Below are 24,360 nucleotides of genomic sequence, written 5' to 3' on the forward strand. Positions count from 1 at the left end.
TGATAGCAGTTGTTTAGCCCCAGGCAGCCTTCATCCAGTAGACTTCTGACTAAAGCTGTTCCAACCATGATCTTATCATTTTTCAATCATCGTATACCACTACACCCAAGTCTGCTCTGGTTCAGGGAGGTCGTAACTGCCACTAGCAAGAGATGGTCCCATAGCTTAGATATACAACACTCAGATGAGAGCCGGTCTTTACAAAAGTGTCAGACAGGCCCACTGCTGTATGGACATGTCCTAATGTTATGTGAACCAGTGCCCCCACCGCACCCACCATGCCAAGGGTTAAATGGGTCCTGTACTTCAAGGATAAGAAGTCTGGAAAGCAAGAGACTATCAAAGTAAACTTTAAATAAGCTAGCAGAAAGTAACAAGAAACCACTGCTGTATGTTACTCAGCAAAATCATGAATTTCCAGGCTTTGGCATGGAAGCCCACAATCATCAATGGCTGTAGGCAAGGCACATGAAAAGTGAGTGTATCAAGAACTACATTATCCAGTGTATCTTTCATTCTTTCCTAATTTAAGACTAGATTGTAATTTGGGGAAATATGTTTCTCATCATTATTTATGAACAATAGCATCATTGGTTATGGATCATTGGTTCACAGCACTTGTGATCATTGGTTCACATACACAAGGGAGCATATGTAACAGGGTGCTGAACAAATATAACAATGGATTTTGTTTAACAAACACTGTCTTTATAGACTTTCTCAGATGACAATTTCAATATTAAAAAAATTCTTCTATTTGAGCTCTCTCTGAAGACTAAATATGCCACTGGCCATTCTGTTGCATCACAGAGATAAAGCCAGACGGCCTTATTATGGTGGATGAGCTTGCCAAGGGCATGAATATCTAAAAGTTGAGGAGGGTTTAGCTTTGTGTGATAACTGATTTAATGATGTTGATTAGAGAGGGGACCAGTGATTACAGCAGATTAGCCTCTATTGCGTGCACAACATATTTTACATTGTGAACTGGATTACCTTTTATAGAAATGGGAGATGGTGGTGGTGGTGATGATGATGATGACACTGATGACACAAAAGACATCTACAGTAACTTACCATAGTAAAAGGGCTCTTAAAAGATTCCTTAAGATCTGCAGCAAAATTTTTATTCTGAGAATTTTTCTGCAAAATTGAAAAATATTTATGAAATTATTTAATCTGGGTAGAAAAGATAAAGATATACAAGCTGTACTGGTATATGTTAATGCATGGTATACAGACGTGTTTATTAGCAAGTGGTAGTGTGGACAAGTGTGTGTTAGCATGAAGTATAGAACATGTACAAGAGTGTGTTAACATGTGGCACTGCATAGTAATGTATAATAGCAAGTACTCATGTGTGTTGGCATGTACAAGTGTTAGCATCCTACAGAACAGTCTATAATTATCAAAGCTTTCTACAATTAAACCCACCTTGAGACTCCAATAAATAAAAATAATCTTTTATCCTTTGTTACATTCATTTGACTGTAGCCATGTTGGGGCACCACTTTGAAGGACTTTAGTCAAACAAATCGACCCCAGGACTTATTTTTAAGCCTAATACTTATTCTATCAGTCTCTTTTGCTAAACTTTTAAGTTACGGGGACATAAACACACCAACACCGGCTGTCAAGCAGTGATGAGAGGACAAACACAGGCACAAAGACACAGACACACACATATATATACAAGGGGCTTATTCCAGTTTCCGTCTACCAAATCTACTAAAAAGGCTTTGGTCAGCCCGAGGCTATATTAGAAAACACTTGCCCGAAGTACCACACAGTATAACTGAACCCAGAACCATGTGGTTGGGAAATCTCAATACAACTGACCATACTCAGTGCCCATGACAAGTACTAGTTGTGTGAGAGTCAGTGCTAGTGACTAGTCATTCCCTACCTATAAAAACTAGCTGTATGACAGTCTGTACTACTAGTTACATTTAGTCCTTACACCTACAAAAACTAGTTTTGTAGTGAATGAAATACTAGAGGGGTCAGGGCTACTGACTATGTTAAGTACCACACAACAGAAACTAGTTTTATAGGGCTCAATACTATTGACTAGTCAGTCCCTTGCAACAAAAAATAATTATACAAGGGTCAGTACTAATGACTCCACCCACAAAAACTAGATTTATAGGGATCAATGTTGTTGACTATAGTCAGTCCCTTGCTATAAAAACTTAATTGTATAAGGGTCAGTATCACTGACCCCTAGCTATAAAAACTAGTTTTGAAGGGATCAGTACTGTTGACTAGTTAGTCCCTTAGCACACCCCACAGAAACTAGTTATGTGGGAGGACCCAAAAAAGAAAACACAAAAGTGATGTATCAATAATAAAATAGTTGTATATTTACCACTGAGAACCAGTCAAATGCCGAAAGTAAGGGATGTTCTTTAAGATTCATGATAGAATTATCAGAAAGTTCAGCACCATTTAATTTGTTGGCCATCAGAGTATCTTCGAAATTGTCTTTAAATACAAGTCATCATAATATATTAATCATCATCATAAACAACATTATCATCATCAACAACACAGAGCAATAAAATGGCAAAAACAAACCCAATCAAATGTATCCCCTCCCAGTAGATTTGTGGCCTTGTACCAATTTGACTTCAGGCTAATGTGACCACAAAGCAAAGGAACCTTCTGTCAATGTGGCCATGTGCCAATGTTAGAAAATGATAGCAAACACAGCAGTAGATGGTGGATAAAAACTGATGCAGCACCAAATGAAATACCTCACATGTTTTGATAATGTCCCTTTACATTCCAGCCAACTTCAAATCTCACTAGAGCTGATTTACATTTTCATCTGTTCAGAGTATATAAAAGAAATAACAGCTATACACTAGGAACTGGTTAAACTAACACACCTCTACTCCAAAACGTGTTACTTTGTACCTATATTAAGCTATCATCTGAACTTACTAAATCTTTATTTCAACAGCTTACTGTGTAGAGTCACAAATGAACAAGGTACATAACTCCAGTCACTCCTGTCTAATATCAACTGCAGTGTAACAATACCTCCTACAGGGGAAGCATCAACAAGGTTATTAGAGGTCATATATAATTCAATAGGGAGAGGTGTCCTGAAGGGAAAGACATGGGCAAACAGACAAATCCAACGAAAATAAAGATGGTGATGAATAAAACGCAGAGCAAAAATGAAATGACATTACCTGATTCATTATCTTTGTTATTGATTTGATGAGATAAATCATGAGGATATTCTAAAAGTTTGTTCATATCGTACTTTGGGTCGATGGAAACAGAGTCTTTCTTCTCAGGAACAACGCCACGTTGCTGTAAATATTAGAGCATTATAATTAATAGCAGTAATACTGGTTTCAAATTTTGGCACAAGGCCAGCAAGTTTGGAGTGGGGAAGTCAATTAAATTGGCCCCAGTGCTCAACTGGTACTAATTCTATCAACTTAGAAAGGATGAAAGGCACAGATCATAAAGATGTGCTAATGATTCTGTCAGCTCGTTACCCAATTAATCATAATAATATCAGTTTGTCAAATTCTTTTACAGATATATTTTTCTCAGTGGGGGCACTTACATTTATTAGTCTACAACCATTTTCTTCCCTGCCTTTAATAATTATATCTGGTTGATTATTATTTTTATTATTATTATTATTATTATTATTAAGGTGGGGAGCTAGTAGAATTGTTAGCATACCCGCTGAAATGCTTAGCGGGATTTCATCCATCATTACAGTCTGAGCTCAAATCTCACAAAGGTTAACTTTGCCTTTCATCCTTTCAGGTTGATAAAATAAGTACCAGTTGAGCACTGGGGTCGATGTCAACTAGCATGCCTTGTGCCTATAGTACAAAGGATTATTATTATCATCATTATTATTGTTATTATTATTATTAAGATGACAGAATCATTAGTACACCAGGCAAAATGCTTAGTGGCATTTTGTCCATCTTTATGTTCTGAGTTCAAATTTTGCTGAGGTCGACTTTGCCTTTCATCTTACAGAGTTGAGCACTGGAGTCGATGTAATTGACTATCCCTAAAAATTTCAGGTCTTGTGCCTATAGTAGAAAGGATTATTATTATTATTATTATTACGCCCACCTACACCTGAAGATGTAAATCTATGTTGGCACATGGAGGCTGGTTGCTCCAATTCTCCATAAGCAGATATTTCCATACTTTGGAACAATCTTCATTGTATATTTAATACAGTATATTTAATACAGTACCAATTTAACTTGTCAATGATAAAAATACGAGAGTGGAGTCTGTATTACATTTGTCAGTCAGACAAACTGGAGAAAGCTCTTATGTACCTCGGTCAGTGCCACAATAAGTTACAAACTTACAGCTATCTGGTGAATGATTTGGTACTTTCATTTCACCCAACCCCCAAAAACCAGTCAGCTCAGTCCTTTTAAGCCTCAACACATTCCCAAAACAAACACAAGTACTTATTTACCTTCACGATAGTAATATCTCTTGCTTCTAGAATATATCCGTGAATTTCTTGTAAATACTGACGAATCAGAGGTGGTATTGGGTTGCAACAAGCTAAGACACCTTGTCGTTCCCTTGGTAGAATCTCTGCAATTTGTAGCAGCATATGATTAGGGAGAACATAACTGGAAAAGAACAAAAAGAAAAAAAAAATAATAATAATAATAATAATAATAATAATAATAATAATAATAATACTAGCAATTGTTTCTAACTAAAGCATGAGGTCTGAATTTTATTAGGAGGGGTTAATCAATTGTATCAACTCAAATGCTCAAAACAGGTCCTTATTCTTTTATTTTGAGACCCAGGAAGATATGGGAGAAAGTACTGAAGGATAACTTCAGAACACTGAACCTTTTGGACAAGATATCAAAGGACTGAGATGCCTGGCACCTTGCTGTACCCAAGAAAACCTGTCCTCCACAGTAGAAGTGTTAAGGCCATATCCCCTGGTGAAGAGTAGTGGCCTGCAAGAGTCCTTTGCTGGTGCCATGTAAAAAGCACTCATACCAGTGGCATGTAAAAAGCACCCAGCACACACTGAGAAGTGGCTAACATTAGGAAGGGCATCCAGCTGTAGAAACCAAACCAAATCAGACTGGAACCTGGTGCAGCTCCTTAGCTTACCAGCTCTGATCAAACCATTCAACCCATTCCAGCATAGAAAGATGATGATGATGATGATGATGATGACAGAGACAGGTTTTTTTATGACTGTACAGAAGAGCTATCATAGTTGTAGAGTGGTGTGTAGGAAGGTTGGGAAATAGGGAACCTTGCAAGCTGCATGATATATATAAGGGTGTCTTTTTGCTTAAATATAAAAATACAGCACAAAAACTAAGGTAGAGTGCTGATCAAATGTTATTAATACAGCGATTAGGTTTTGCCTGTGACTAAAGTACATAGCTCTAACTTGCTTCATCTTTATCATGACTGACAACAAACCAGGGTCCAACCTCTACTTTATGACCGAGTGGTCAGTGGTGGAGAGGGTAATCTAGCTGTGGAAAAAAACTCAACTGATCCAACTTAAAACAATCAGGTTATAAAAAGTCAATGGGAAAACATAAATGTAAAATAGGGAAAAGAATTGTAGAGAAAAGAAAACTGGGTTTTACTTCAAGCTTTCATCTTGATTTCGTGCTGTCTTCTCTCTCCAAGAATACATCTTCTTCAAGGCAAACATCTGTTGAGAGTTGAAGGTTTTACGACTTTTTCTGTACAACACTTGATGTGATTCATCATTATAAATTGGCTTCGTGTAAACCTGAAATGAAGATTTTCGAATTCAATGGCTTCAGATCAATCTGTGATTAGCCTCCATCATCATCATCATCATCATCGTTTAACGTCCGCTTTCCATGCTAGCATGGGTTGGACGATTTGACTGAGGACTGGTGAAACCGGATGGCAACACCAGGCTCCAGTCTAATTTGGCAGAGTTTCTACAGCTGGATGCCCTTCCTAACGCCAACCACTCAGAGAGTGTAGTGGGTGCATTTACGCGTCACCCGCACGAAAACGGCCACGCTCGAAATGGTGTCTTTTATGTGCCACCCGCACAAGCCAGTCCAGGGGCACTGGCAACGATCTCGCTCGAAAATCCTACGAGAGCCAGTCAGGCGGTACTGGCAACGGCCACGCTCAAAATGGTGCATCCGGTTGCACCAGTCCTCAGTCAAATCGTCCAACCCATGCTAGCATGGAAAGCGGACGTTAAACGATGATGATGATGATATGATGACGTTGATTATCATTATCATTATCATTGAGAGAGAGTAGTGCAAGCCATCAAATATACAAATATACAAAGCTCAATATACCCATCATGACTACCAATCAGATAAAGGTACACTAGGCACATGCATCACAACCATATGTGCGGGACATGGTGATCTCATATCAAGATATAAAGTGCATGACCTTGCAGGTGGGGCCCAGTTACAATTTTCTTCAGGATGAGTAGCCCACCTTACTCAAAAGGTCCCAGAATAAGAGTTGTTAAGGATGTTGAATGAAACACCCATGTTTCCAGGGGTGAATTATCCAAACCCCAAAGAGTTCTTTTCAACACATGGCAATGATGCTCCCCTGCTACGTCTGCTCATGATCAGAAAGGCACATATCATCAGCCACCAAGGGACATGCTCAACTGGTTAAGTTCAAGCAACTGACAAGCAAATCTGTGGTATTGAGCAGAATATTTGCTGTAGCCCATCTTTTATACCAAAACAAAACAACATTACTACTACTACTACTACTACTACTACTACTACTGACATCATGGCTGGCCAATCTTCAAGATTAGTGTTATCTTGTCCAATATGCCACTTTTTTACGATGGTAGGGTGAAGTTTGAAGATTTGGCTGCTATTTTTAACAAACTGAGTTACCACACAGAGGATTCCCCTCCCCCCCACTCCATATCAGCTCCAACAAAGATTAATTATATCCACTATGACCTCTTCTCCCATCACATTTATGTCATTGAGACAAAGTTCAAAACCTTTAGGTCAGATATTAACCAAAAACGTTTTCCCAACAGAATCTATAAGAAACCTAAACTTTTCAAAGTCTGAAAACAAATATCAAACTCAAAAGAAATAACAACTTACCTTTTTACATATCTCTGTACTCCTCTGTAAAACAGCCTTTAGTAAGTTCTTATTCAGGTTACCTTTCTCAATGAGCTCATTCTTCATACAATTATAAATATACAGTAAATAATGTGTGTCTTCACGGGCATAGTTAATTAAAACATCAGGAAGAGGCCTAGAAAAAGAGAACAGTTATACTGATAAATATTATGATTATTAGTTACATTTCCACACAACAATCCTCATCATTATTATTATTATTATTATTTAGGTGGTGAGCTGGCAGAATTGTTAGCATGCTGGATGAAATGCTTAGCGGCATTTTGCCTGTTGCTACGTTCTGAGTTCAAATTTCACTGAGGTCGATGATGTTTAGCGCTATTTCTTCCATTTCTTTGCCTGTCTATGTGAAAACAAAGTATAGAGGATTAGAAGAAACATTAGAGAATCAGCCAAATTTAGTCCACTGCTCTACCATTTCTACCACTCTACCACCAAATCAACATGTCATCATCACACTGTATTATATGACATTAACCCTTTTCGTACCAACCTGCCTGAGATTGCCTCTGCTTCTATGATAAATCCTTCCTGTTTTAAAGTGATTTAAAGTAAGGTCTTTCACGTTAAATGTTTCAAATAACAGCTTAATAATGACAAAGTTATTTTACTAAATTCTTTCATCATCATCATATGAACATCCACTTTTCCATTCTTGCATGGATCAGATGGTGCTCACTGAGGCAGATTTTCTAAGGAGAGGTGCCCTTCCTGTCACCAACCCTCACCTATTTCCCAGAAAGAAAACATTTCCCCCATAACGAAGCATTTTGGTGTAGAATATTGGAAATGAATGACACTGCTTGTATGACAATAACACTCATTTACAACCATCATGCAATGTCAAGACAAAGAAACACAAGCAAGCACACACAGACACACACACACATATATGTACATATACAGTGGGTTTCTTTCAGTTTCCATCTACCAAAACTACTCACAAAGCTATGTTCAACATGGGACTACAGTAGAAAACACTTGCCCAAGGTGCAATGCAGTGGAACTGAACCCAAAACCATGTGGCTAAGAAGCAAACTTCTTCCCCACACAACCACACCTGCTCTTTCATTATTTTCAGAATAATCTGAAATAAAACCAGTGTATTTCAACAGAAATATGGTAACAAAAGCGTTAAAGATATGGGAACTTACCGGATTCTCCAGTCAGCTAATCGATATTGTTTATCAATTTCTTTTTGACAATACCTCTCCATTAAATAAGACAGCGAGAAGCGTTCATAGTTTAGTATTCGAGACGCTTGCCCAGTATCAAACATATTCACTACATAAATACCAAAGTCTCTCTGTAACCAGCCCACATCGCAGTTGGCACCATGAAACACCTGCAATTAAGACGAAACAAAGAATCAGTGTGTATGTCTAAATGGGAGTGAATGTTTACAGCAATTTAAAATTAGAAATGAGCTTATGTTTTTTTATAGAAGTGCATAATTAAATTTCTGCCAAAAAAGGGAATGTGATACCGCACTGTATAAAGGGAGATAATTCTTTCAAACAAAATTTTAAATTAGTACAATTCCAAGGTATTGGTTGCTCTCTGACAAGTTTATGACCAAACCTGTAGAAGTGCAGACCTCCAGTGTACTCAGTCCCCAGACCACTTCTCTGTTCACTGCTATCAAGGCAGAGACAGCAAGTCCCACGAGCCAGGGTGACTGTTCCAGCATCCCAGCATCCCATCATAAACATCTTTATCATCTTCCACCTACTTCTGCTCACCCTTATACTTTGCAAGGTAACCATGTATCTCATCTAGAGCAAGACAGTAGCGCTTGTCTCTCTATCATACTTTAGCCTCTCAACACCTGGCATAAAGCCACCTCCTCCTTTCAAACACTCCCCACACACTTAGCTGAGGGGACCTTTTACCTTCTATTTACCTGTCTTGCTAGTTACTGGGCAACCTCATTAGTGGTGGTGGCACGAAAATACCAAGTACACATTGTAAAGGGGTTGGTGTTAGAAAGGGCACTCAACCATAGAAACGAAACCAAAGCTGTCACTGGAGCACAACACAGCTCTATGGTTTGTTGGAGCCTGTCAAACCATCCAACCAAATAATGAACATTAAATGATGATGATACACATATATTTCTTTTTTTTTAACTTGCTAGATCTGGAAAACAAGGCAGAGCCTTATGACCTGTGCAAGGATTCTAAGCAATGAAACTGATGCCATTAATATTTCATTTGAAATGTGGACATTGACACCAGCAAGAAGCACAAGAGCAGACAGAAGATTCCAGACAGCCAATGTTCTGGGGAAAAAGAACTGCAGATGGTGGTTTAGGTGGCATCTGGTGGGGACAGATACACAGTGGACAAGAAGTGAAGAGATGAATGGTTTGGGGGTGTTTCAGTAGAAGAGCTACAAGATGAGCCAATGCCAAAGAACAGAAACAATTATAGTTGTATGGGTTTCTGCACAGTTTTCATATCTGTTAAATTTCATTTACAAAATATTCATCAACCCCCAAGCCTATGGTAAAAGTCACTTGCCCAAGATGTTGTATAGCAGGATTGAACCCAAAACTACATAAAGGCATGAAGCAAACTTTTTAACAACGTGGCAGCATGGAAAGATACTGATGAATGACAATCATGCCAATGAATTCTTGATGAATTTCTTTTGACTAACTATGACAAAAAAAATTAACAGTTACTTTCTTTTAAAACAGCTGATCTCCACAGAGCTCTTGTTATATTCCTGTTATAAGACAGAGTTCCTGTTATAAGGCCTGTCTGATCTTCACAATTGAAGCTCCTGTTATAAGGCATGGCTTATGTCCACAAGAAAAACTGTTGTTATACTAATATTATAAAATAGAGCTGATCTTCATAAATGGAGCTAATGCTGTATACCTGTTGAGAAACCCAGATAAAAGTAACAGAAATATATTTAATCATGTGCATTTGCAGAAATCAGTTTCACTAGACAACTTACTTTGACAATTTTAGGATCTGTGAAGACGTCGTTGAGTAACTCTAGCTCTTTCCGTAGCTCTAGTGTGTCTATAATGAAGTCCTGATCAAATGTAGAAATCTGCATCAAACATGTTAGACCTTGGAACGTTCGGTAGGAATGATGCTGTAAAAGACAAAAATGGAATATCAAACAGAGCTGCATTTTACCTTCACTCTCCAATCCTGAAACAGACTCAGAAGGAATACTTAACTGAAAATTATCTAAAATGTTAACAAAAACAAAAAGAAAAAAAAAAAACGATGCTTGAGGACAGATTTATGTTTATAAAAAAAAAAACAGATATATAATAACAGATAACTTTTTTTTTATCAAAAAATACTATAAGGATAAAAATAAACTTTCTTTTCTTGATTTATACCAAATAATATAGGAAAATGAAAGGATTATTTCCCTTGGCTAGGAAATTGAATGGGTTATTTCCCTTGGCTGTTAAAATAAATGATAATTAATTATATATGTGGATCCCTTTCCAGGGGCTCTAGCCATCCAATTATACATTTTTATTAAACTTCAATGAGCTTAGTAACAAACTGAATGTTACTTTGGCAAGTTTGCAAAGTTTCACAAAAATTCGTTAACGGGTGTAGATGGCAACTTGAAACAAACAGACAACTTGCTTTTATATATGTATATGGTAAGTTTATATGTATGTATGTATGTATGTATGTACGTATACAGACTTACCTCCAAATCAACTGCAATGACCTCTTCTTTGGCTAAATCTCTACAGAGATCTTCTAATTTCCCCACAGTATCTATATATCCAAGAGAAGTCTCTTTAATTGGTTTTGGAAACTGAAAGAAAAGCAAAAACACATGTGAATGTGTGTATGAAATATATACATGCATACATACACAAGACCAACAATGAAAGTAAAAAAATTATGTGTAAAATGAGCAGCTGAAAATTGTGAATGAATATTGTCTGTACCATATATATATATATATATATATATATATAAGATTCAGTTGAATTAGGTACTTAAACTGAGGCACCTTGCTACTTCAGTATAACCTGCACTCCCCAACAATATTATTTGAATACTGAATATCAAAACTCTGTGCAGGGGTATTTATACCCAATATTCCTGATATATTTCCGAAGTGCAGATTCCTGTACATCTTTGTTATATATATATATATATATATATATATATACAGGGTTCAGACAGTATTCATTCGCAATTTCCAACTGCTTGTCTTACACATTTTTTTTTTTTACTTTCACTTTTGGTCTTTTTCTTCTAAAAACCAATAATCATTTTTGCATTTCATTATTTAGCAGAATAATTGACTGCTGAAAATTTTGAACCCACAATTTGTGGAAGAGGCATGGAGACCTCGTTGGAATGTGAGTTGCTATTTGTTGACCATTGCTGTATTGATGCTTGTGCATGTCTCTCTGTACATATACACATTATGACATGCTTAAATAATTAATAACATTTTATGTCTCAACTTTCCAGTTGATACCTTTAATCTACTTGAACAGTTATTTGCTTATCTACCTAAATGTCAACTATGTCAATGAATTCTAATACTAGACTATTCTTTAGCCATTTCCTTTGGTTGGCATATATTAGAGAGAGGAGCATCTACTCTTAAATTTCACTGTTACATCACCAACTCCAAGATTCTTTCAATGGCATAATTTTACGAAATTGGGGAAAGCATAAAAGCATCATGGTTACATAAAATAATGAAACGAAAATTATTGTTTCCTGTTATTCTAAGACGAAAAAAATTCATTTCGATAACTTCAATTACTTAATAAGAAATGCATTAAGATATAACGACATGACAGGAAACGAAAACATTAAAACAGCTTTTTAAGAGAAAAACATTAATTTTAAGATGTAATGATGTAAAAACAAAACTTAATGAGTTCATTTTAAAAGCAATTTTATTACACAGAAAACACATTTAGGTAACTTAGAAGTATTTAATTACAACATTAATTATAAAATGTAATGATATTTCTATTTCTCATGTTGTTTCTATGCTGTCGTTTACATCATTACATCTTAAAATTAATGTATTTGTTAATGTTGCTTCAAATTAAATACTTATGAGTTACCTAACTTTTTCTCTCTTAAAATGAAACTAAACAATATTAACGTTTATGTATTTGTTTTTGCAAGATTTCTGATGTGAATTCGTGTTGAAACAGATATTGTTATATTTGGAGGGGGTCATATTTTATGCCAATTTACTACACGCACCATATACTTGTTCTTCACTTCAGTTTTATTATTATTATCATTATTTCATACGAAGAACATCTTTCGAGTGTTGGGCCTCATGGAAGCAATGATCAAGACCTTTGGCATTATGTTGTGCTTGAGAAGAAGACCCATCAAGCTGAGCAAAATCACAGTCGTGGCAGATACCGGTGTCATGCAAATTGGCACCCGTGCCAGTTGCATGTAAAAGCACCCATTACACACTTGGAGTGGTTGGCATTAGGAAAGGTATACAGCTGTAGAAAACCATGCCAAATCAAACAGTCTGGTGCAGCTTTCCAGAGTGCCAGCCTGATAAAACCATCCAACCCATACCAGCATGGACAATGGACATTAAATGATGATGATGATATATATACATACACACACACGCGCGAGTGCGCATTAGACACCAAGTTTATTATTCCCAATAACTCAGATACTGTTTACAGAAAGAAACTGGTTACATCATTGTCATCATCATTTAATGTCTGCTTTCCATATTGGTAGGAGTTGGACAGCTTGATAGGGGCTGGCAAGGCCAGGGAGCCACACCAGGTCCCATAGTCTGTTAAAAGGCTATGGAACTGTGTCTTCAAAGATGTGTGGAAAAAAAGAGAGCAGAAAGAGCAGCAAAAAGATGCCTCAATAATATATTCCTCTAAACCAAGAATTAGAGAAAAAGAGTGTTGTTGATGACGATGGTAATAATAATGGAGGTAAAGTATAAGGAATGGAAGGTTATTGTTGGTGCCATTACAGAATATATTTCCATTACCTTTGCCTCGGATTTCTCTAACTGATGGTCCATTGCTTTCCAATGATCCATTTCATAAGCGTACGGATGTGGGTAGCTGAAACACAGATATTAGGTTGATATTTAATTACATCCACTATATTGAGTGAAGATTTGTTATCATGTTAACATTACATTTATCACACAGCATGTACATGGCAGAATATTTATTTCAATTGTAAACATCGCATTTAATATATAAGATGTATATTGTAGTAATTTTATATCTGGTTTTAGACATGCTCTAGCAAGACTGACCAAAGCAACATAAAAAAGGAAATACAAAACATTTCCAAATGAGTGAACAAAACTTACAAAAAATCAGGGTCTGATATATTTTCAGCATTAACATCAACCTTTAAGCTTTCTGCAACAAGAAAAAGAGGAAAACATGGGATTATATATACCTTGTCAAGTTTTTGATGCTATCTTGTGTTAGATGAATAAGTTACTGATGCAGTTTTGCAGCTGGACACCCTTCCTGGTGCTAACCTTTATTTGCTCTAGAAGAAAGTGATCTCTTATCCTATTGCTAGGAGAAATATCAACAACACTGCTGGAATATCATAACTTTCAAATAAATGCCGAAGAGACATTCAAGCGAGATCGTTGCCAGTGCCGCTGGACTGGCTCCTGTGCAGGTGGCACGTAAAATACACCATTTTGAGCGTGGCCGTTGCCAGTACCGCTTGACTGGCCTTCGTGCCGGTGGCATGTAAAAAGCACCCACTACGCTCTCGGAGTGGTTGGCATTAGGAAGGGCATCCAGCTGTATAAACTCTGCCAGATCAGATTGGAACCTGGTGCAGCCATCTGGTTTCACCAGTCCTCAGTCAAATCGTCCAACCCATGCTAGCATGGAAAGCGAACAATGATGATGATGATGATGAGGAGGAGGAGGATGATGATGATTTTGACTTGAACTTCATCATCATCATCGTTTAACGTCCGCTTTCCATGCTAGCATAGGTTGGACGATTTGACTGAGGACTGGTGAAACCCGATGGCTGCACCAGGCTCCAATCTGATTTGGCAGAGTTTCTACAGCTGGATGCCCTTCCTAACGCCAACCACTCTGAGAGTGTAGTGGGTGCTTTTACGTGTCACCGGCACGAAGGCCAGTCAGGCGGTACTGGCAACGGCCACGCTCAAAATGGTGTATTTTATGTGCCACCCACACAAGAGCCAGTCCAGGGGCACTGGCAACGATCTCGCTCAAAAGTCCTCAGCTCCAAAAAGGATAAGATTAGTTTAATACATCACAAGAATTCTAAAAAGTGGGAGGCACACTTTAGGGTTAAGCAGTACTTCAGCCCGTATATAATCACCTGCCTGCAACTTACAACATTAGTAACATAACACTAATTGGATTTGGTAGCATCTCTCTTACAGATAAACATGCATACACATTAAAATACCTGAAATAGAGATTGCCACAGTAAATCTAAATTTTGTTCTCACAATTTCAGAATGAAAATTATCATGCACCACTAAATTCACCTTTCTCATTTCTGCTGTGGTCACTGTTAAAACTCACTATAATAAGAAAAATCACACACAGCCAAGTTTACACATGTCCGTCCAGTCAAACAGCACTCCACATGAACAACTTTGTGACAGGTGATCCTAGATTAAACTGGAGCATGACATATCAATGGTTCAAGTATTATAAAAGTTAATCATGTAAAGCAGAACACAATGACAGTAGTAAAATTTGAACTCATAACCATAGAGTAACTGCAGTTTTTTCTTGTTTTTTTTTTTTTTTAACCACAGCTATTAATGCTTGGATATTACTTTCCAGTGAACAAACTAAGAGAGTACAAAACTATGTCAAAACAAGCAAAGTCACAGTTCAGAGTTGAAGTGTTTACATTTCCGTTATTTTCTCAATTGAAATAGTGCTTAAAGAGATACAAGTTAAATATCATAAATTCCTTTACTGAAGTAGTCAACCATACTCTAAATAAACTACTTTGTTGTATGATCACATTATAATCATAATACAGAACACACATTTCAGAAAGAAAAAAATGACCTGGTTATTCCTAACATTTATTTTACAGAAAAACCAGTTTGCCAATTAGTTATCAATTACTCAAATGGAACAGGAATATAAAGCAAACTGACCCAAATACAAATCAAATTGAACCAGACTAAATATCACAATAAGAAAACTTAAAGACGAAAAACACTAATATTTATAATAGTTTTTTTGCTTTTTTCTAAAAATCATTTTTACTTGTTTTAGTCATTGGAATGCAGCCATGCTGGGGCACTGCCTTGAAGGGTTTTAGTTGAACAAATCAATCCCAGTACTTCTATTAAGCTTGGTATTTACCCTATCAGACTCTTGCTGAACCACTATAGCATGGGGGTATAAAGAAACCAACACAGGTTGCAAAGCACTAGCAGAAACACAACAGATGCATATATATACAATATGAGCTTCTTTTAGTTTCCACCAACCAAATTCACTCACAAGGTTTTAGCTGGCTCAAGGCTATGGTTGAAGACACTTGCCCAAAGTGCTATGCAGTGGTACTGAACCCAAAACCGTGTGGTTGGGAAATAAACTTCTGACCACATAGCCACAAATATATTTTAAAAAATTTTCTAGACTAAGAATATATTTCATATTTTTATATAAACCATACATAACTAAACAACTACAAAATAATATTTCAAACAACAAAACAATCTACATATATATATATATATATATATATATATATATATATATATATATATATATATATATATATATATATATATATATATATATATATATATATATACATACATATACAATTTAAAAATAGGATAAAATCTTTATAAGAATTTATCAAGTGGTTAGCATGAAAAAACCTCATAAGGGAAAAATTTATTAATTATTCCCTTTAAATATATATATATATTAAGAGCACCACTATACATAAATGCCTCATGCTAGGAAGGACAATATGTTTATTATGGTAGTTTTGACTTTAAGAGTCCCTCCTAGTGTGAGGCATTTATGTAGAGCAACGCCCCCAATATAAATATATATACATATATAAACATATCAATGTAGCATTTCATATATATTGAAAATAAAATCAGAGAATGACGAAGAAAGGATAACAGAGATTATTGTTGGTTATATGGCAGATGAAGCAGAAACACAAAGAATTTGAATAGATGACTGACCTTCGAGTGATTTCAGAGCATTGGGCTTTCTTCGGATTCGTGGAACAAATGAATTGTTGGAATTATCAATGTCATCTGTAAATTTAGTCTGTGGTCTCACAAGTTGACGTCCTGTAATCAATCTGTAGTTGTTAGGAGCTGCAGGCGTAGTGGCTGGAGACTGTTGGAGGAAGTAAAAATAACATTGCAATAAGTACCTCTCTCTCTGTAAAGAAAACACTCAGTTCACTCTGTAAGATGGTTGATGTCAAGAAGGGCATCCAGCTATACAAACCAGGTGGGTGGTCAGGCAGACAGACAGATAGGCAATTGTAAGATCCAAGGATCTGGGTGTAGGAAGTTAATAAATTTTGAGCAGTTTAGGCGTAGGAGTGGCTGTGTGGTAAGTAGCTTGCTTACCAACCACCAGTCTGATTTGACATGGATTCTACAGCTGGATGCCCTTATTAACGCCAACCACTTTAGGTGTGTAATGAGTGTTTTTACAGGGCACCAGGATTGGCACCCACACCCGTAGCACATAAAAGCACCCATGTATTTATTTATTTATTTCAGAGAGTGACAAGTTCAAAAGAAGCTCTGTCCAACCACTCAAAGATAAGTCTGAGAATGAATAAAACAATTAAGCCCAAATCATTAGTTCAACAAAACATATTTTGTCAGACTAATGATATAATTATTATATATAATACCTTTTTATTCCAGCTTGCAATATTGGTCTGCTTTGGTTTGAAGTTGGTGATAACAAGTGTATTTTCTTGTTTTTTAATGCCTGAAGCTTCATCCAATAAATTTCCCTGGAAAACAAGAAGAAAGCAAAGTTTTAATAATTAGTTTAAATTTTTGACCATCTTCTTGCTAATGTCATGAAATACAGCATCAATATATTGTTACTATTTTAAGTATTAGTATTATTCTTATTATTATTATTCAGTAGTCTATTTTTATTGCATATTTTCATTGCGTTACCAAGCACAGCCATGTGTACCTTGGCTATGTGCAATGTTTTGTTTTGATTATGTGGTTTCTATTGCATTCAAAATATTGTATATAATGTTTATTATTATTATTCTTATTATTATTATTATTACTGAGTGAGTGAGTAAGGCAGCTCATTGGCAGAGTCATTAACATGTTGGGTAAAACGCTCAGCAGCATTTCATCCATCTTCACATACTGAGTTCAAATTCCACCAAGGTCCACTTTGCCTTTCATCTTTTTGGGGTCAATGAAACAAGTACCAGTTGAGCACTGGGGTTGATGTAATCAACTCACCTCCTCCCTCAAAACTGCAGGCAACCCACACATAAATGGTGCTTTTTGCATGCCACCAGCACTGGCAAGGGCCACAAGTACAATATGATTGTGACTTGATTTGATTTGATTTTGATTTACTTGACTCAATGTCGCTCGACGATTCAAAGGTACTTTTTAAATGCGCTGGTTATGCGACACTGGTGTAGGCTACAGCTGTGATCTCACTTTCCTTGCTGGGTCTTCTCAATCACAACATATCTCCAGAGGTCTCAGTTTTTCGTCGTTGCCTCTGTGAGGCCCACCGTCCAAAAGTCATGCTTCACCACTTCATCCCATGTCTTCCTGGGTCTCCCTCTACCATGGCACAGATGATGACAGGAGTGTATACACATACACACACACACACATATATATATATACAAATTATCATCATCATTTTACATCCATTTTCCATGCTGGCATAAACCAGACAGGTAATAATTTCTTATTATAACCCCTGCTCTCACACACAGGTGTTAGAATGTGTTATTTGGTTTGTTTTCTACAGCTTGATGCTGTTCCAATCACCAATCACTTTACAGAGTGCACTGGGTGCATTTGCTATGGCACCAGCATGATAGGGATAGCTAAGTCCTCAGCAAGACAGGCCTAAAGTGCCTTTGCAGCCCTACACCTTACCTACTCAAGAATGAACTGTGGAAAGAGAATTGTGGTTTCTTGACCAAGGATACATGATACAAACTACCAAAGCACTGATTAGTTCATCTGTTTCTCTTATGACAATCTAAAGTTGACCATCACAAGAAAATATGTTAGCTGTTGTCTGAAAGCAATGAATGCAAAGAGAGAATACTTACAATTTTCTCCAGCAGCTGGTCGTTGGCATCAATGATGTGCTCAAATCTATCTTCTATCTCTGTCGAGCTCTGACTTTCTGCCGCTATGTTTCCCTTCACAAGTTGGTGTTTCATAATGTTTTGAATGCTACAAAAGAAATCACCATCACAATAAACAAAATGGTCAGTAGATGGACATTCTAGCTAGACCATGAAAATAAATCATACATAAAGAACTTTTATCAATCATTTACATGGATTTCTATTTCAAATAAATTCATGTTTTAGTTTTTAAATTTTTAACCAGTTTTTTTTTGTAACTTTATTTTACAGTTTTCACCAGTTCCCAATCATTCAAATTTTCTCAAATTTTTCTGTTTTGTTATTCATTAATTTTTTTAGATTCCATGTATTTTTTTTTCTTTTGGTTTAAAAAAAAAATTTTTTTTTGTTTTTACCCCCACTTACCCCTACTTTTATTTTAGTTTTTCTCAAGTCAGTACTTTTCCTTTTTTTAGGTTATTTTTAAAGCACGAAATTTAAATAAATATAACTTGGCTACTTCAATAAACTGAAATCACAAGAAGGGAAAGGTTTTGAGATTGAATATAGAAACAAAAAAAAGATCTGAAGCAGAAATGGAAGTTTCACACTGAAATCAAATTTTAATTTGACCCTTTAGGATTTAAACCAGCCACATCCAGCCCAAATATTCTACTTGTTTTAATTTCAAACCAGCCATATCCAGCCTCTCACACTTACCCTACAATAATAATAATAATAATAATAATAGTTTCAAATTTGGGCACAAGGCCAGCAATTTCCGGAGAGGGGTAAGTTGATTATGTCAACCCCAGTGCTTGACTGGTACTTATTTTATCAACCCCCTAAAAGGATGAAGAGCAAAGAGTGACCCAGGTAATATTTCAACTCAGAATGTAAAATGTTGGCAAAAATGCTTCTAAGTATTTTGTCCAAAGTGCTAATGATCCAACTGGCTTACAGCATTGTTGTTGTTAATAATAATAATAATGACTGATAAAATTAATGAAAATCCTGCTCACATATGTAGTATACGTTTGCCTTCAATTTCCATGATTTCTTGGAAACCAGGAAAACTCGAATAGAAGTCATAGTCATCTCCCTCGGCAGGCAATGCATTTGATGATTTCACGCACTGGAGAACAGTCTGGAGAACTTTCTACAAGGAATGAAACAAAAACAGGAAATTACAATTCAACCTCCACTACTTAGTGTTGCATAATAATATAACAGACAATTCTTTGTAGCACAGCACTCAATACACAGTGTAAAAAGACTTTATTACTTTTTATGTTTTGTGTGTGTGTGATTACTGTGATTGGACTAATAGATAATCCTTAATTGTATCTACATTAATCTAGGTGCAGGCATAGCTGTGTAGGTAAGAAGCATTCTTTGCAACTACATGGTTTCAAGTTCAGTCCTAGTGTGGTACCTTGGGCAAAGGTCTCTTACAATATCTCCAAGACAACCAAAACTCTGTGAGTGGATTTGATAAATGGAAAGTGAAATAAGGCTGCTATGTGTGCAGGTGAGAGAGAGAGAGAGAGAGAGAGAGAGAGAGAGCAAGCATATATATATATATATATATATATTATATAGTTTTAGGGAAAATAACCAAGTTTCAAGAACTCATCAATGAAAATCCACTATCACATATAGAAAAATTAATAATTAAAAGCACAATAAATATTATATTTATCTTATGATATTTACTTTACTTTATATTATACTCATTTATTGTGCTTTTAATTATTAATTTTTCTATATGTGATAGTGGATTTTCATCGATGAGTTCTTGAAACTTGGTTATTTTCCCTAAAACTATATATTTTATATATATTTTATCTATAAAGCTCAATTTAATTTTAATTTTTTATAAATTGATTTTAATTGAGTTTTTACCTGTAATTTTGGATTTTGTCCCTAATATTATTATTATTATATATATATATATATATATGGGAGGGCACCCAGCCATAGAAACCAAGCCAAATCAGACTGGGGTCTGGTCCAGTTCTCCAGCTTGCCAACTCTGGTCAAATCATCTAACCCCTACTAGCATGAAAAACGGACATTAAATGATGATGATGATGATGAATGTATATGTGTGTGGGTGTGTGTAGATTTGTCTCCTTGTTTTGACATTATGAGATTTTTGTAAATAATGTCTGGCCATGAGGAAATATTGCTTTGCTTGAACACAGGTGAGGATTGGTAACTGAAAGGACATCTGGCTATAGAAAATCTGCCTCAAGAAACTCCATCTGACCCATGCAAGCAAAAAAATATGAGTGTTAAAACAATGATGACGATGATGAGATTAAAGCTATCAAATCCTGCAGGTACTAAATTACCAGCTTTAAAAGTGGTCTCAGGTTCGAAATCAACAAAATTGATCTAAGTGGTTTCCCATAGTTTTTGTCAGTTCTTATCCATTGAAACTACCCTCACATACATCATGAAACCATGTCTTATTCGCAGGTGCCACTTTTGAAATGGTTTCTAAGGATGGATACCCTCAATATTACTTTCAAATGTTGGCACAAGGCCAACAAGTTCAGGGGAGGGGATAAGTCAACTGCACCACGACCAGTCCTCAACTGGTACTTATTTTACTAACTCTGAAAGGATGAAATAAAAAGTCGACTTTGGCAGAATTTGAACTCAGAACATTAAAGATGGACAAATTGTCACTAAGCATTTTGCTTGGCATGTTAAGGATTCTGCCAGCTCGCCACCTTAGACGCCCTCAATATTGCCAACCATTTTACAGAGTGTTTTGTGTGCATGCTTTTGTGGCTCCAGCACAAGATAGGTTGCCATGTCCCTTGCAAGAATAAAGAACACTCTCTATGTTGTCTCTGTTCATTCATTGACCAGTACCAGAGAGGTAAGACTAAAGAGAGTTGCCTCTTCACTGCTCTGTGTCATCTCCATTTGTCCTTTTTCTTTTCTACACAAGAGGACCAAAACGAGAGGGTGATAGAAGAGAGAATAATAGAAAAGAGAGTGAGGGAATGACAAGATGCATGACAACTGTTGCTACAAAACTCGGCTTGCAAAGACCCGTTGGGGCATGCGAAAGCGAAATCGTGATGGCACCTGTGCTCAGCGTCGCCTTCCTAGCACTTGTGCCGGTGGCACGTGTAAAGACTTTCGAGTGAGATCATTGCCAGTGCTGCTAGACTGGCTCCTGTGCAGGTGGCACGTAAAAGCACCCACTACACTCTCAGAGTGGTTGGCGTTAGGAAGGGCATCCAGCTGTAGAAACTCTGCTAGATCAGATTGGAGCCTGGTGTAGCCATCTGGTTTCACCAATCCTCAGTCAAAACGTCCAACCCATGCTAGCATGGAAAGCGGACGTTAAACGATGGTGATGATGATGATGATGAGATTGGATAGAAACATCATAGAGAGGAGTGTAATGGAAGAGAAAGTGATGCATAGAAATACTAGAAGATGAAGAGCATAATGGGAGAGAGAGAGAGAGTGAAGGATAGAGTAATGTGGGAAATATTAATGGATAGCAGGAAAATGGGTGACAGAATGGGAGTAATGCAACATTATAAGTAGTGAGTAATGAGAGAGAAAGAGGAATTGAACACAGAGCCCCCAACACATTGCCATTTCTTGTTACACAAGTGCCATGATGGGAAAGAGATAAAGTCCTAATAGGGAGGTACTCTGATAGAGGAGTAGGATGAGTGAGAGATGAGAGAGCAATGAACACAGTGGGAGATGGTAGATTTTCTACAGATGGGTGCCTTTCCTGTTGCCAACATTCACCTGTTTCCAAAGTTATATTTCCCCTTAACCAGAAATGTTCTTACAGTGTTTTGTAAATGAATGACATGAAATGAGATGTCAAAACAAGAATACACACACACACACACACACACACACTAAGCCCATGTAACCAAATCTTCAAAACACATACCCTAGAGTGTACAAGAAAGCTGATGCAATAAAATGGGTCCTTAGTGGTGAACAACTAGTTTAGTAAACTAAATAAATAAATGGCAGGCTGGTCACAACTGAAACGTCTTTGATCATAGTCCAGTTAGACGAAGACTGACCTATTGTTTCTTCAAAAGATTAAACAAATCCATTCCTTGTATATCTTTGGTAGGAAATTCATAAAGAATATACAAGGTAACTATAACAATATACAAACAATATATGAGTATATGCATATATATGTACATGTATGTACATACCTTCATCTACATGTACATATAGATACATATCTGGGTACATGACGTTGCAAAAAAAACATGGACAAAATGATAAACAAGGTACAAAAAACAAGCACGCCACATCTCGTTATTTGGGGGGGGAGAAGGTCAGGGGATTTCTAATATTAATTTTCGAGTTATTTACGCAGTTTTCAAAGATGTCAATATTTTTTCATCTCTTTGTTTTTTTTTTCTTTTTTGTCAAGCTTTCGCTTATATATATATATGTAGATAAAGATATACATTAAAATCTTGTCTTCACAATTGTACTATAACTACCTTGAGAAAACTGATGAATGCCTCAACATTACGTTGCTCCAGCATCCATAAAGTAACAAGCAGCTGCTAGACTGGAGGACGATTCTGTAACCTGGTATCGCTTCACAGCTGCAAACATTTCATTTTGCATACAATGGTAAAAGCCTTATGAAAAGAATTAATATCACAACATACCACTGCTTCTAATATATATAAACGTATGCGTGTATATATATATATATATATATATATATATATATATATATATGTATGTATGTATGTATGTATATAAAACGCCTGTAGTTACATAATACATTAACCACAGCCGAGTAAACATCGTATTTTCAATTCATATTCATAGCTATTTTAATTTCACACCTATTACTCACCACTACCTCACGAAAGACACGACATGAACGTCACAACATCACATTTACTTAGATATTCCAAAATATCTGCGTGTTAAAAATTATACAGTGTGGTGAAGACTAGAATACGTGTCTGATTTCCATTCTCTCAGTTGTAGCCATTTTATTAGGAACCGATTACTAGCGTCTCCCAGGAAGGCATGAACACCACATAATCTCTTTTCCTCTTATCCTCCTATAATTAATATAATAAATCCATGTTGCTGCTTTGCTAATTGTAAACGTTGACGCCAAAAACTCAAAAGACATCGAAACGTTGGTCTTCATATTAAATTCTAACAAATACAAACCAGATGACCACTAAATTCCCAAATATTAATGCAGTATACTAATATATAAATTTGGTGTTTTTACCTGCGTGTATATCCCGATGTCTTCCACTTCATTTGACGTTTCTGTCGTCATTTCGGTTTTCGTTCCATTAGTATTTTCCGCCATCGCTTCTCTAAGAATGGGAAATTTTTTAAACTTTTCTACAAAAGAATTCTACTAAAGGGAAGTAATTACAGTTACACCTATTTCTTAGAAAGCGTAATTGTTGTTGTCATTAAATTGATAAAGGCATTTAACAATTGTCTTTGTGTTGTCTTACTACATCCTGTATCTAAGTCCAACTTACGATCAACTTTCATCTGGCCTGGCTCGAGAGAATATATATTTGTTGAACATAGGCAGTGTTTTGATAGAAAATGTAGCGACGATCATTGACTTTAGCGGCCCATTTTCACTTTTTTAAACAACAGTTTATATTTCATTCCTTTTTTGTAGAAATGGTGAGTAGACCGAATAGTCAGAACATCAAACAAAATACTTCGAGATATTTCTTCCGACTTATTGCATTCTGAGTTCAAATTCTGCAGGGGAATTAATTATGCTTTTCATCCTACAGGAGTCGTTAAAATAAAAT

At 36.3% G+C, this 24,360-nt stretch overlaps 1 protein-coding gene across 1 annotated transcript in view; it reads right to left on the reverse strand.

Annotated features, from left to right (window-relative positions):
- LOC106875374 (exosome complex component 10) overlaps window positions 1-23,906 on the reverse strand; it is a 32,581-nt gene extending 8,675 nt beyond the window's left edge. The window contains exons 1-16 of the mRNA XM_089361028.1: window positions 23,808-23,906; window positions 19,552-19,688; window positions 18,509-18,635; window positions 17,087-17,191; window positions 16,395-16,554; window positions 13,521-13,572; window positions 13,188-13,263; window positions 10,872-10,982; window positions 10,146-10,289; window positions 8,333-8,523; window positions 7,137-7,293; window positions 5,640-5,788; window positions 4,478-4,640; window positions 3,201-3,324; window positions 2,369-2,484; window positions 1,078-1,143 (exon numbers count right to left, since the gene is read on the reverse strand). Coding sequence (XP_089217154.1) covers window positions 1,078-1,143; window positions 2,369-2,484; window positions 3,201-3,324; window positions 4,478-4,640; window positions 5,640-5,788; window positions 7,137-7,293; window positions 8,333-8,523; window positions 10,146-10,289; window positions 10,872-10,982; window positions 13,188-13,263; window positions 13,521-13,572; window positions 16,395-16,554; window positions 17,087-17,191; window positions 18,509-18,635; window positions 19,552-19,688; window positions 23,808-23,891 — 1,962 coding nt within the window. The 5' untranslated portion in view covers window positions 23,892-23,906. The remainder of the gene's footprint in view (window positions 1-1,077; window positions 1,144-2,368; window positions 2,485-3,200; window positions 3,325-4,477; window positions 4,641-5,639; window positions 5,789-7,136; window positions 7,294-8,332; window positions 8,524-10,145; window positions 10,290-10,871; window positions 10,983-13,187; window positions 13,264-13,520; window positions 13,573-16,394; window positions 16,555-17,086; window positions 17,192-18,508; window positions 18,636-19,551; window positions 19,689-23,807) is intronic.
- Window positions 23,907-24,360: the final 454 nt, after the last annotated feature.

This window comes from Octopus bimaculoides, chromosome 12 (genome assembly GCF_046866305.1).
Source record: "Octopus bimaculoides isolate indiv1 chromosome 12, ASM4686630v1, whole genome shotgun sequence".
NCBI lineage: Eukaryota > Metazoa > Mollusca > Cephalopoda > Octopoda > Octopodidae > Octopus > Octopus bimaculoides.